Here is a 12,775-nt window from a genome sequence, read left to right on the forward strand (position 1 = left end):
AACCATTTTAAAGCAGTTAGTTTAATGGGGTACCCAAATGATGCCTATTAAAAGTTATCAGCACAAATTAAAGATAAATTTTATACCATGAAAGAAAAGTTTTTCTAAAAAATAAACATAGAGATCATTTGATTGCTAATTTCACACTCTTCTTGCTTACAAATCTCAAGCCTGCTAACTAACATTCACAGGAAAACTGATTAAAACTACTGTTTCAAGGTTTAGCATTTATCAGTTAGGTAGCTAGACTCTGTCAATATCTCTGGATAGACGAGCCAGGTTTTGACCTGGGAAACACCTGCTATTGTTAGACAGAAACAGCCAAACAGTTTTGACTGCAGTTAGTAACACAAAGTAACAGTTGAGCCTTTATATATAACTCCAATACACATAAAACTGCATCTGAAACTTTAAGAACACTCTGAGGGTTGGTCTCTCCTTTTGTAGAGGCGATTCATTTTCATGTAGACTCCAGAAATAGAGTGTACTTTTGTTTATAAATAAACGTGAAGTCAGGGACAAAATGCATACTTACAGAGACATTGCTACTTCTTTAACAGGAAGCCAGTACCTTTTATTACCTACAACATAAACATAGTTCCAGTAGAGGAGATCTGCATCCAGCCAACCCTATCTCTACCTCTGGGTGTGCAGATCAATGCCTTTCATACTTACATTGTCTGATTTTTTTTTTCTGGTTTTCATAGTGTTTACATACCCAAGAATCACTACAAGGAATACAGCTGAATTTGATCTGTCCTTTGGGTAATTCGATGGTACATCACACTCTGGTAAGAAGTAGACTTTAGTATATAATTCCATAAAGCAATTTGAAAATGTCAGAAGCTACTGTGTTTTCCTGTATTCTTAAACTATGTGCACCCTACTTGTTCTGTCTCCGATTTAAAGGAGGATAAATCAGAAAGGAATACTGCAGGTTCCTCTTATTCCCAAACCCAGTTAGAAATTTCCAGTAAGAAACTGAATATTTCTTTCTTCTCATCTGCTCACATCTTAATCACATTTTAAGCAAATGTTCCTTCTTAGTACATTGATGTTAAATATCGCCCGATGCCACAGGAAAAGAAATTATAATGTTTTAATGACTCTTAATTTGCATTTCTAATCACCTCAGACTATGAATGTGTGTGGCAGTATGGAAAACAAGCTGTGATTTATTCCTTAGTGGAAAAAAAAAAAGGGGTAAGTAATAGGACTCTTTAAAAGACAGATGTCCTTATAAATACCCAGCAAAGATAACTGCCAGAAACAACATGAGATAAGTACCACATAAGTCCAGCTTCTGTTGTTAATGGTTTCTGATCTCTGTAGTGACTCAAAAGGCAGGTGCAATGGCCAGCTGGGCATATTAAAACACGGAAGCCTATCTCTATCTTGCAAATGTTGAAAAGCCTAAAATAGTATCCACTCACAAACAAGGCTTTCCTAGAATGCAACAAACATGGCTTCAAAAAAGTGCCATGGCATCCAGAAAGCACATCCACCAAGAAAACTCATTCTTTTCATGGCCTTAAAAACCACAAAATATTTGTAGCGCTGTCTACAAGGGACCCCAGAATGAGCCTCACTAGAGAAATGATGCAGTTACTCAATGTAGAGGAACCTCATAGGAATTAATTTTCCACAAGACTTGAAAGCCTTTCCCTTCAAAGTGTTAAGGCTGTTTTCTTTGCCTCTTTGCAACGTAATGGCTTCATTACACTAATTCAGTGTGCTGGAAGCTGCTTTCCTTTTACCACAATCTCCTGATCCCTCACCCAGCCTCATTCCTCAGGCCATCCATTTTGTGAATGAAGTGTGAAAACAGCTCTTTGTTTACATAAAGGAGGCAATAGAGAGTAGTGTGGACACAGGCTTAGCTTATGTGAGTGTAACTGAGGCTGTACAGGCTGCCCTTCTCACCCATTCAGAATGGCCAAACACGCCTAATGACTGGCACAAAACCGTAACAATAAGCAGTCAGCTACACACCCCAAAGCAGAACTGCTACCCCATGTCTGCTTGGAAAATAACTGAAAATGAAGGGTTTTCACCAGCTCTGAAACAGAGAGACAACCTTCTCTTTTATCCTGTGTGTTAAGTGCAAACTGCACAAAGCACACTGCGAACGGCATCAGGGGCTTTGCACATCCACAACCAGGACACCTTTCCACTATTTTCTTCCCTCTACTCACATTCAGCACCAGACTCTTTTTGTCCCCCATGGGACATGCCTCTCCCTGCCTGTATTCTTTTTGTGCAGGCTGTTTCCTTGGCCTAGGATGGTCTCTTTTCCTCTCCCAGACCCACTTCAAATATGTCACCTGCCCTGTGGGAACTTTCCTACTTGCACTTCACTGCCAGGCGGAATCGACCACTTAGCGAATCAACAGAGGATTTTTGAGGTGAAATAAAGCATCCCATGAACCCATAGCACTTTGAGCACTGCATTACTAGACTGCAAGAAAAAAAGAAGGGTCCGTCCTTGTTCTTGGAGGGCAGAACTGTCCTCCTTCTCAAGGAGCTTCTCAAGGGCAGAACTGTCTCTTATTCTTTGTGTATCCAGCACCTAGTGCAGAGCTCAGCCAAGAGCAGATGCTTATAAATATTTGCTGAATAAAAGCAATGTTCTAATAAAACATTAGACCATTTAACTCACGAAGGAAGAAGCATGTGACTCTGAGTCCTGGCTTGGAGTCAGACCCAGGTCCAAACATTTACCAGCTATGAGACCTTGGCTAAGCTACTTAGCTAGTGAAGCCTTGGTGTTTTTCTTCATAACTCATGGGGAGGTTATAAAGATAAGCCACATATTGTCTGCAAACACTGAGCACACGTGTGCCAACTAATACGTGCTCACAGGGTGTCATTATTAAGCATTACAAAACCAGAGATTCACGGAGCGATCCATAGACCCATCTACCCACCCACAAAGAATGCGTCCAAATACTGCTCTTCCTGTATCTCTCCTGAGAGCTCTGTTGTCTTATCAGGACACTCAGCAGCACTGCAAATCTATATCCTCGCACTTACCATCGATGTGCCTTGCGCTGTTTGGCGATGTTGGTTTCCCTCAGAAAGACAGACCCTCCATCCTCCACTCCCTGCAATAGCCCTAAACACACCTCATTTGATTGAGAAATGGCTCAACTACTAGCCGATAAGGTAAAAGCGAAGTACAAAAAAAAAAAAAAAAAAAAAAAAAAAAAAAATCATAGTTTGACAAGAAGGCAAAATTAGTGAGGCCAGCCTGGCAGAGATGGTTTGCCCTAGACAAAAGTCAAATGTCCAGGAAAGATGCTGCTCAGTCACCAGGGGACTGGAAATAACTGCTTGAAGATGGCCTATGACATCTAATGTGAAGTCAGGTGACAGAACTCGCTAAGCTCAGTTAAGCATGTATTTTCATGAAGTAAAATGCAAAATGAGCTGATGCTACCAAAAAAATATCATTCTTAATAACCTGACTTTAGTGATAAGCCTACTTAGTATAACTCCTCCTTAAAATTTTTAGCTTCTTTTGTTCTCAGATTCAGAAACTTCACAAATAAAATTTTGGTCATTTAATCCTATTTTAGCAAGCCATTCAAGTCCACAGCTATTAATTTATTTCCTGATGTTCTTGAATTTTGAGAGAAATATGAACCTCTGAAAAGAATGTTGAATATATTAAAATGTAAATAAAAATTAAAATCACTCATTAAATCCATTCGAAGAATAACAGGTTGTGCTTTGAGAGCCCACTAAACCATGCTCATTTATTCATTCCTATGGTATTCCTGCTAAATGAAATGTTTAAAATTATTGTTTTTAAAAAAAAACCTGCCTTGTGGAATCAAGCATCCCAATGTCAACCATGCTCTTCATCATCACTAATTGATAAACCAAAATATTGGAACGAACATCATTCGTCTATGGACCTAGAACATCTGCTTAAAATTAAGTCTGGATATGTAGTAGTAACAATTCTAAAGGTAGTTTCTCCAGTTATTTCCCAAATTATCAGATTTCTCCCCCAATAGAAACAATATACATTATCCAGATTATCTCCTGTATTTAATGAATGTGATTACTTCGAGATTAAAGTTTTCCTTAATATTCTTGTAAGCTGTGTTTCAGGATCGAGGGTGTCCTGTCTTCCTTTACAACCCACAAAGCATGCAACCCTCTAAAATAATAAAGAATGGTTTTCATACAAAGCATCAGAATGTTGAAACTAGAATTCCATTTGCCCAGTTGATTCTTTATGTAAGGAAAAATACATCACCACACTAGCAGTTTAATACTGTTGCACTCAACAGTGGCCTAGACAAAGTCACTTAGCTCTTCGAGTCTCCCTTCACACATTTGTGAGGACAGGCTCTCAGGAGCTGTCCAGTCCTAACATTCCGTGCACCATATTTATTGCTCAGGTCTAGCCTGTGCATCTGTGAGCCACAAGCAGAAGATGGAAAGCACACTTCTTTTGGAGGCCTCTCAGCCATGCCAAATTCACCATTCTTCAGATCCTTGGTCCACATCACAAAGCACCCCATCTTTGGGAATCACAGAGATATGCACAGAAATGACACTTTTAAGAAAGTAAATAGCACCAGTTCTAGGAAACCTACCCACATGCTCACCTGGTAACGTGGTATATTAACCAAGATGGTAAGGTAGTACTCGACTGGCATCATAACCAATAAACAAACAAGTTTTTCTTCTTGTGAAAAATGTAAAATAATGTGGAAGTTCCAAGACAAAAAAGACACCTTCATAGATGTCCTACTATTCGAGTCAACACCAGAGTCTTAGTCTAATAAGGCACTACATCCAGAACCATCCAACAAAAAATTATTGAGCACATACTACATGTAATTCCGTTCCAGGTGCTAAAGCTCCCACAAAGAGCAACTAGGTCAAGGTCCATCTCTCAGGGAGCTTACATACTCTGCAGGTGGTGGGAGGAGGTGGGTTTACAAGTACTCAAGTGATCAATACCAAGAAGAATATCAAAAAGTGATAATAAGTACTATGCATTTAATTAACACCTTGACATAATAGTGAGGGCTGGCTAATTCAGATTAAGTGGGCAGAACAAGACTCCACTGAGAAGATGATCCATTTAATTTAGAAGACAGTAAGAGGCTACTCAGGCACAAGCACCTGATCAGGGTTGTCAACGGAAACCACCACACCAAGTGAGGCTGCAATCCCGTACCATGTGTGTCATGTCCCCCTGCTTCATCTCACTCCCCACGCCCCAACCCTTGATGAGGTAGAACACAAGAAGATGCAAAAAGGACGTTTTTAAAAAGGCCACATCCTTTCCTTTCTCCAGGTCCTTCAAGCCTCAGCTTTGCCTCAGCTTGGCCTCAGCTTGGCCTCAGCTGCCCAGCAGGGAAGAGAAGAGAGAAGAGTTGGACCTCCAATATGACTGAAATGGTCAGTACCTAAAAGTGTGAAGATGGCTAATAATCAATATGGCAGGCACAATGATCAATCAGGAAGGAGGTCAGGGTATTCTAAAGGTTCTGAGCTGTGTCAAATATTAACCTTGTAGTTCTGATTCATAGACGGTTAATTTGTCCTAAAAGGATAGCACTGGCTCCTTCCCAACCCATTAGAAATATTTCACTATTTTAACAATCTGTATGGTAGTCCTGGAGCATATCAACTAAAAATCAACCACTAGAGGTGTCATTAGGAAATAAGAGAGATTCAAAACACAAAAACAAAACAAACTAACAAAAACGCAGTTGGAGACAGGAAACTATTGTTTAATAAATGAGTAATATAGAAATTCTACAGCATTGTATAGAGATATTCTGGCTACATATGGTATTTACAAATAAAACAATCAGAAACATCAAAGTGAGATGAAGTAAATAAAGGGATTTTTATGACCATTTTGGTTGACACAAATAGAAACCCATGGAGAACATTTTAGCAATCTTGGAAACATTTTTGGGGGGAGTATGAACATTATGAATGCACTGATTCAATTTTTATTTACTTACACACATTGCATGATGATTAGAATTCTGTCTCTACAAAAAGTGTGCAGGTTGTAGATAAAACAGAATTTTAGCACTATAAAGATTGAAAAAAACATGAAGTAGAAGAGAATAAAAAGAAGATCTATTAAAAAATAAGTGCCAGGAAAGATGAAATAAGAATAGACAAAGCTAAGATTTTGGTATCCAAGAAGGAGCTCTACACCACTGGGGAACTTTTAGCATCACACTGTGGCCTCTATTTCAAACTATTTAACAAATAAATACAAGTCCCTAAAGCTTCTGACAGACCCAAACACCTTTTGGAGGTAAATGTAAAATACATCAGATGAACTGCAAAAGACAACAACTGTTAGAAAGGGAATGTTACCAAAAAATAAAATGGGGCATTTTTGTCACCAATTGTGAAAAACAATATTCATCATTACATAATGGCACTTTACTTCTTCAACTTCCTCAATAGTCTCAAACAGAGCAGAGAACAAGGAGGAAGTTCTTAAAAAAAAAAAAGCCTCTAAACAACAAAAATAAATGTCACAAAGGTCATGCACTACAACTTACAGACTAACACGCAGGAAGTCCCTTCAGCACTGGGTCAGAGCCTATTTACTCTTGGACACCATTCTAAGGATTGTGATTATCCATTTTCAGTGAAATAGAGCTTTGAAGCTATCCCCCTAGAAAGGGCAGGGGAAGTAGACACAGCTTTGTTACATACAGGCACAGGGCAAGGGGAGGAGGAACAAGCCAGCATGAAAAGAAAAAAAAGAGAAAGAGAGAGAGAGAGAAGCTACAAACACAAAATACATATATTCAGAAAGTCATTCCTAGAGGACCATGGGCCACGAAAGTTCTTGAGGACAAGAGCACATACAATAAATTATGTTCATAAGCATAACCCTAATAACCCTAACCAATAGAGACATATTCTAAATCTGCCCTCAAAATGGCTAAAGAAAATGAGAACCAGAAGCACATTTCAGCTCCATGGGTAAATTAAAATCACTAACCAATGACACAAAGTGGATGAGGCCTTCCTCCAAAAACTTTGTGATTGGGTGTCTATTTGGGCTATATTTAATTGATAAGGGAAGCTTTGTTTCTCTTTGTTTTTTTGATGCATAAGATTCCTTCCCCTACAACATAGAAGAACCATCTCAGAAGTTACTGGTTCCATACCCAGCATTCTCCCCTAAGTGAGTGCACACAGGTATCAGTCATTTTTCCAATGGTCAAACAGGAAGTATAGGCCAGAAACCCTATTTAAGTCAACGTTCTTATCTTTTTATCTCCTTTAAGATACATCTGGAGACCCTTGCTTTACATGTGAGACTTCAGGGTTAGAAGTCAGGGTAAGAATTAAGGACACAAAGGTAACTTATAACATTGGAGGACAAAGCTATTCTCACAGCAAAGTGGCAAGAAGTGCAATATACTGTTAGGTCAAAAACCAGGTAACAAATGATAGCAGGGTAAATGACACGAATTCTCCAAAATGAATTCTGAAGCACCTCCACATGATCCAACCTAAATCCAAATATCTAGCATTGGCTACAGCAATCAGCTTCCATTTATTTATAACACCTCTTGGGGCACCAAGTTAATATTGAGATGAAGCAGTCCTCTGGATCTGATTGCATCAACACCTGAGAATTTAGAATTCCTGGGAGAAGACAGTATTACTAGGGAGAGGTCTCTGAAAGCACGAATGAGTTCCTATAGTCACAATCAATAGATCAATTTGGACATTTGGAACTCAGAAGACCTTTCATAAAATGATGCAATGCACACACTGGGCCAATGACATTTCTATGTGGCATCTCCAGACGGGTTTGTACTTCCAGAATTGGGCAATCATCAAAATTGAGACTAGGAAGAGGACAATCAAAAATCCATCATAACTCACTTATAAGGGCAAAAAAATCCCACCTAAGGGAATGAAAATTTGAACCCTCCCCCCATAGAAGACGAAGAAAAGGAAGTTCCAGCAAATTTGTTCACATTCCAGGGGGATCTTCTTTGGCACCTACCTGTTATCCTCAAAGCTTGGAACCCTGAAGCATAAAATCAACCTGAGCATGTGCGGGGAAAATAGCTCTATATTGCCCCCTAGTGCTGGAAAGTCCCACTTCTCCTGAGGTTAAAAACTACAAGGTGAGTAGTTCTCTACCTCTAGTTACTTCCTGCTGCCAACCCTCCCAAGAGCTAAACATAGCTCAATCCTCTACCCACAGATTAGGAAACAGCCAGGCTATTTTTAGCATCATGCAACTTAGGAAAGGAAATGGCCCAACCTCTGATGGTAACAGAATGTGTGTGGCCTGGCTTAATGAACTCACCTCTCCAGAGGGTGTGAACCTGCTCAGTAAAGTGGCCAATGACCACATGGGAGCTCTGGGGCCCATTACAAAGTGATGACCGGTAGGTGGGACACAAGAAAGAATGACAATCAGAGGCACAAGTAGCGAAGGGATTCAGGAGGTGACAGATGCCAGGACAGGTTTGATAAAACAGCACATAGGGGAGAAATGATAATGGCACAGTAACTATAAAATATAGAAGACAGAAGCCAGGAATATTGTACACTGTCATTCTGGAGAAGCTTGTCTAGTAAGAAGCAATATTTTGAACTGGACATTTATTTTACATGAAAAAGAACAAAGGTTGGTCTGATCTGTTTCCTGCCAGGGTACAGCTGGTGCTGGGGCTCCTTTGATCACTTTTCCCCAGTCCTCTGCAGCTCCTGTGATTAGAGATAGATCCCTAGGCTGCCCTTTGATCAGCAGCTCAAGCGTCTTGCAGGTGCCATGTGCCATCACATTAGCAAGTTGGAAGAAGTAACTACATTAATATTGGCTGATAAATGTGATAATGTGCATTAGGTGCACATAAAACACACATACAAATAATGTCTACAAAAGTCCCAGGAATCCTCAATCTATCTTTGTACTTTAAAACTTTCTGTGCTTTCTTAAGGATGAACACTTCAGAGAGCTTAAATTCAAAGCTGAAGCTTGTAAACACCCTAATACATAAAGAAAAAGTTTGCTGTGACTTAAAAACAGCACACACCATTCTGATTTTCTAGGTATGGGGCTTGGGTTCATTTCCCCCGGTTAATAAAGTGACAGCATTACTGTACTCTAAATAGATGGCCTACAAAGCAGTAAAAACATGTACATTTCTTTTCAAATAACGTTAAGAGCCACCACTTGTAAACAGGGTATTTAATATTCTAATTTTAGACAGCTTACATTAACATTGTGGTTTCATGTGCAGTATAAAATTTCTATTTACGAAGTATTCTCGAAAATGACTTCATAATGGTAGATCAAGAGAAAAAGAGTTTAGAAATTGAATGATGTAAATCATATGGGGTTCAGAGGCTAAGCAAATTACACACCCTGAAGCTGCCCTGGCTTTATGAAAGGAGCCTTTCTCCAGCTCTGTGCAATCCCAGCCCAAGGGAACTTGCATCTGAGAGTTTTCTAAACATTTCAGGTACACTTGAAAGCTGAAAGTAATTCTCATTTCCTATGCAGGATTAAGTCGTTTCCAGCACACACAAAATAGCAGTCATTCACCAACACATATAAACACACACACCAGAAAGGTAAGGGCTTCAGAGTACAAAGGCACATTTAAAAAAAAAAAAAAAAATAGAGCGCAAGAGAAATACATTTTTTAACTCCCCCTAAAAACGTCCACACGGCCTCTTGACCTCTCTATTTCCTATCTACTTACTGATTAATTGATGCCTTTCCACTCTGAGTGCTTCAATTAATGTGGCTGGTACATTTCCTCAAACACCCCCCCCCCAAAAGAAAATTGGAGTAAAGTCAAACGTGCCAAGACTCATTCATTCTGGATCCATTTTTCGAGGCAGTTCCTGAACTTATAACTCTGACAAGGAAAAGTTCTGCAATGTGCGTTTGAACTGACGTTCACAATCGCTCCCAGAATGTCCTCTCTAACTGAGCCAGCAGTGGCACTCACGTTGCCCTGTTACAGCTTTGTGGCAGCTCCCGAGGTTGCAAACTGCACGTAACCTCCTAAAGTCCATGCCAATGAACTCAGCGCGCATTTGCATGGATAGAGAGACGATCATACCCTCGCAGGGTGGTGTACATCACACACCAACGCACAATGCCAAGGTAACACACACAGCGAGAAACGAGAAGGAGGAGAAAGGGGCAAAAGACTCACCGTTCTGCTCCTTGTTGCTGGAGTACTGGAATTTACTACTCAGGTTGGACTCAGCCTGAGTCCCGTGTCTCTGGCCGGCCAGGGCAGATGTCAGCAGGAGAAGCCCGAAGAGGAGCATTTGGCTGACTGGGGCGAGAACTCACTCACGGCGGGCACTTTGGAAGCAGCGACTCCTGAGTCTCTTTCACCACCGCCAGGGGAAGGCTGCACTGGGGTGGAAGCGCCGAGCCTGCTCTGGCAGCAGAGAATCGCAGGGTAGTTTCCACATAATCCCATCCAAAACTTTTTCCTAGAGCCCTCTTCTGTGTCTCCAGTTTTTGAAAAGGATCAAAGCAAAACCTGGACCTGAACCAGTTTCCCAAGGTTTAAACAAATCCTGAGCTGTGCCGAAGTGGTGGGGGTGGGGGTGAAGACGAGGGAGGAAAGAGGGGGTGGGGACGCGGGGGAGCCGAGGGAGCGGCGAGAAGTCACCAGCAAGTTGCTGGGAGCACCTGTCAGTTCCGGGGACAGGACAGAGGCGAACACTCAAGGGTCGCGCGAAGCCAGCCTCGAAGCCAAGTTGGCGGCGAGCAGTTTCTGATCAATAACAAAGCTGCCAATAGATGCGCTCTCCGGGCGCCCCTCTCCCCCGCCCCACCCCCACCCCCGAAGGGGGAGGGGGAAGAAACAAGGCTAGGGCGCAGCGGCTGGTCCCGGGGGCCGCGGAGCCGGAGCGAGGCCGGGGGGCTCCGGGCCGAGGCCGCCCCGGGCGCGGGCGGAGGGAGGCCGCGGGGCTCCCGCTCCCCAGCCCGGCGCGCAGCCTGCGCCTGGTCCCGACCGCCGCGGCGCGGATCCCGGCACCTGGCTGGAGTTTTCCGCGACCAAAGTTCACCTTGTTTGCGTGCGTCCCCCGCTCCTCGAAGCCAAGGGAAATTCGGCAGCTCGGGGTCACCGCGGGGCTCCGGTCGTTCCCCGTCCCCTCCCCCCACTCCTCGGGCTCCGGGCAAACCTCGGGGCTCCGCGCGGCGTCTCGGCACCGGGTGGAAAGGGAAGGCCGGCGGCCCAAGGCTTCGGCTTGTCCCCTCCCCTCGTCTACCTTCCCCCAGCCGGCGGCGGTCGGGAGGAGGGGGCCGTGGGCAGAGCCCTGGCGGAGCGCGCGGGGGGCGAGCGGGGGAGGCTGAGCCGCTCTGCCGCGGGCGGCCGCAGGGGCGGGCGAGGGTCGGCGCCTCCGGGAGGGGCAACCCCGGGCCGCGTCCGCTCGCGCCGACTCCGGCCGCCAACTGGCAGTCCAACAGGTGCTGGCACAGACAGGGGGTGCTGCGGGGCTCGCCCGCAGACGGGACCCAAACGGCCAGGCTAGGAATGCAGCCAGAGCGACCCCTGGTTTCCTCCCAACCCCCCGCAACGCCCCAAGATGCCCCTAGTCCCAAATTAAGAGCAAGATGGGTGGCTAAGGGGACTGCAAACGCAAAACTGAGTGGAGAACTTCCTGCAACTCTCCCTCTTACCCCGCCTTCCGTGGTCGTGACTTGTCATTAATTTCTGAGGGGATCCCCATTCCCGAAGGCTTGGCCAGAGTTTCTGGACCGAAGGAACAAGGGAATTTGGATTTCAAAGATTTCCGTTCAGTTTCCAGCTCTCTGAAGCGGGATGGATAAAACAAAAGTAAAGACAAACAGCCAGCATATTAACAGCAACATGCATTCATTTAGCAACACACTATTTGTTGAATGCCTACTGTGTCAGGGACTGTTCTAGGAGCTAGGGCGGTAGCAGTGAAAACATTAAAGGCTCTGTCCCCGCGAGACTTGCGTACAAGTTGGACTGCATTAAGTTAATATCAACCAAGTCCCCTGGCCAGCAAATCAGAAATAGCACCCGATCTCCTGTTAATTAAGACAATGCAAACGATTCGACCCTTTACGGTGTTCCACTGGGGGTTGGAAGAAAGGATATATAGCCTTAAGGTATATCCTGGGACACTGGTGACGTCTCAGATGCCTCTTTTTCAGGAGCTGCCCTTCCTGCCCTTGCAAGAGTGTCCACTGAGTCAGCTGCCCTGAAAAAGGATCCAGGGATGCTTGGGGAAGGGGCATACACCTACTGAACCGAACCAGGAGCTGACCTTTTCTCAGTCATGCTGAAAATGCCAAGCCCTCGTCCTGTATTTGGACCCCCCAACGAGACAAACCAACAACTTTACCTTTCTGTAATATGCTGGTGCTCTTCCTTTTGCCTTTTAAAATTCTAATAAGTTCAATTCATCTTTACTCACCTATCCCGTTCATTCATTCTTATTTCTTTACCACTTCGGTCTTCCCATGCAAGATACCAAGGCAATTAAACAAGGCCCAGTCTTTGACTTTAAAGAACTTACAGGTTAGCTGACAAGGGCTGGTTATTTTATGTATTTATAGCACATCCTCGACACCAGTGTGAATCTGAATTTGCACAATAAATATGTTCCAAAAGTGTTTTGTGGATTTGTGAGGGAGAAGGGCAATGCTCCCAATGTTAATAACATAATGAGAATTGTTATATAAAAGACATGCTTTATGAGTGTGTTTTAATCTATCTGTAATAAAACTAATCAC

The 12,775-nt window shown here is 43.2% G+C and overlaps 1 protein-coding gene across 1 annotated transcript in view; it reads right to left on the bottom strand.

Moving 5' to 3' along the window:
* Positions 1–10,323, bottom strand: part of PDGFC (platelet derived growth factor C) — a 198,510-nt gene extending 188,187 nt beyond the window's left edge. The window contains exon 1 of the mRNA XM_045998168.1: positions 10,203–10,323. Coding sequence (XP_045854124.1) covers positions 10,203–10,320 — 118 coding nt within the window. The 5' untranslated portion in view covers positions 10,321–10,323. The remainder of the gene's footprint in view (positions 1–10,202) is intronic.
* Positions 10,324–12,775: the final 2,452 nt, after the last annotated feature.

This window comes from Meles meles, chromosome 2 (assembly GCF_922984935.1).
Source record: "Meles meles chromosome 2, mMelMel3.1 paternal haplotype, whole genome shotgun sequence".
Classification (NCBI taxonomy): Eukaryota; Metazoa; Chordata; class Mammalia; order Carnivora; family Mustelidae; genus Meles; species Meles meles.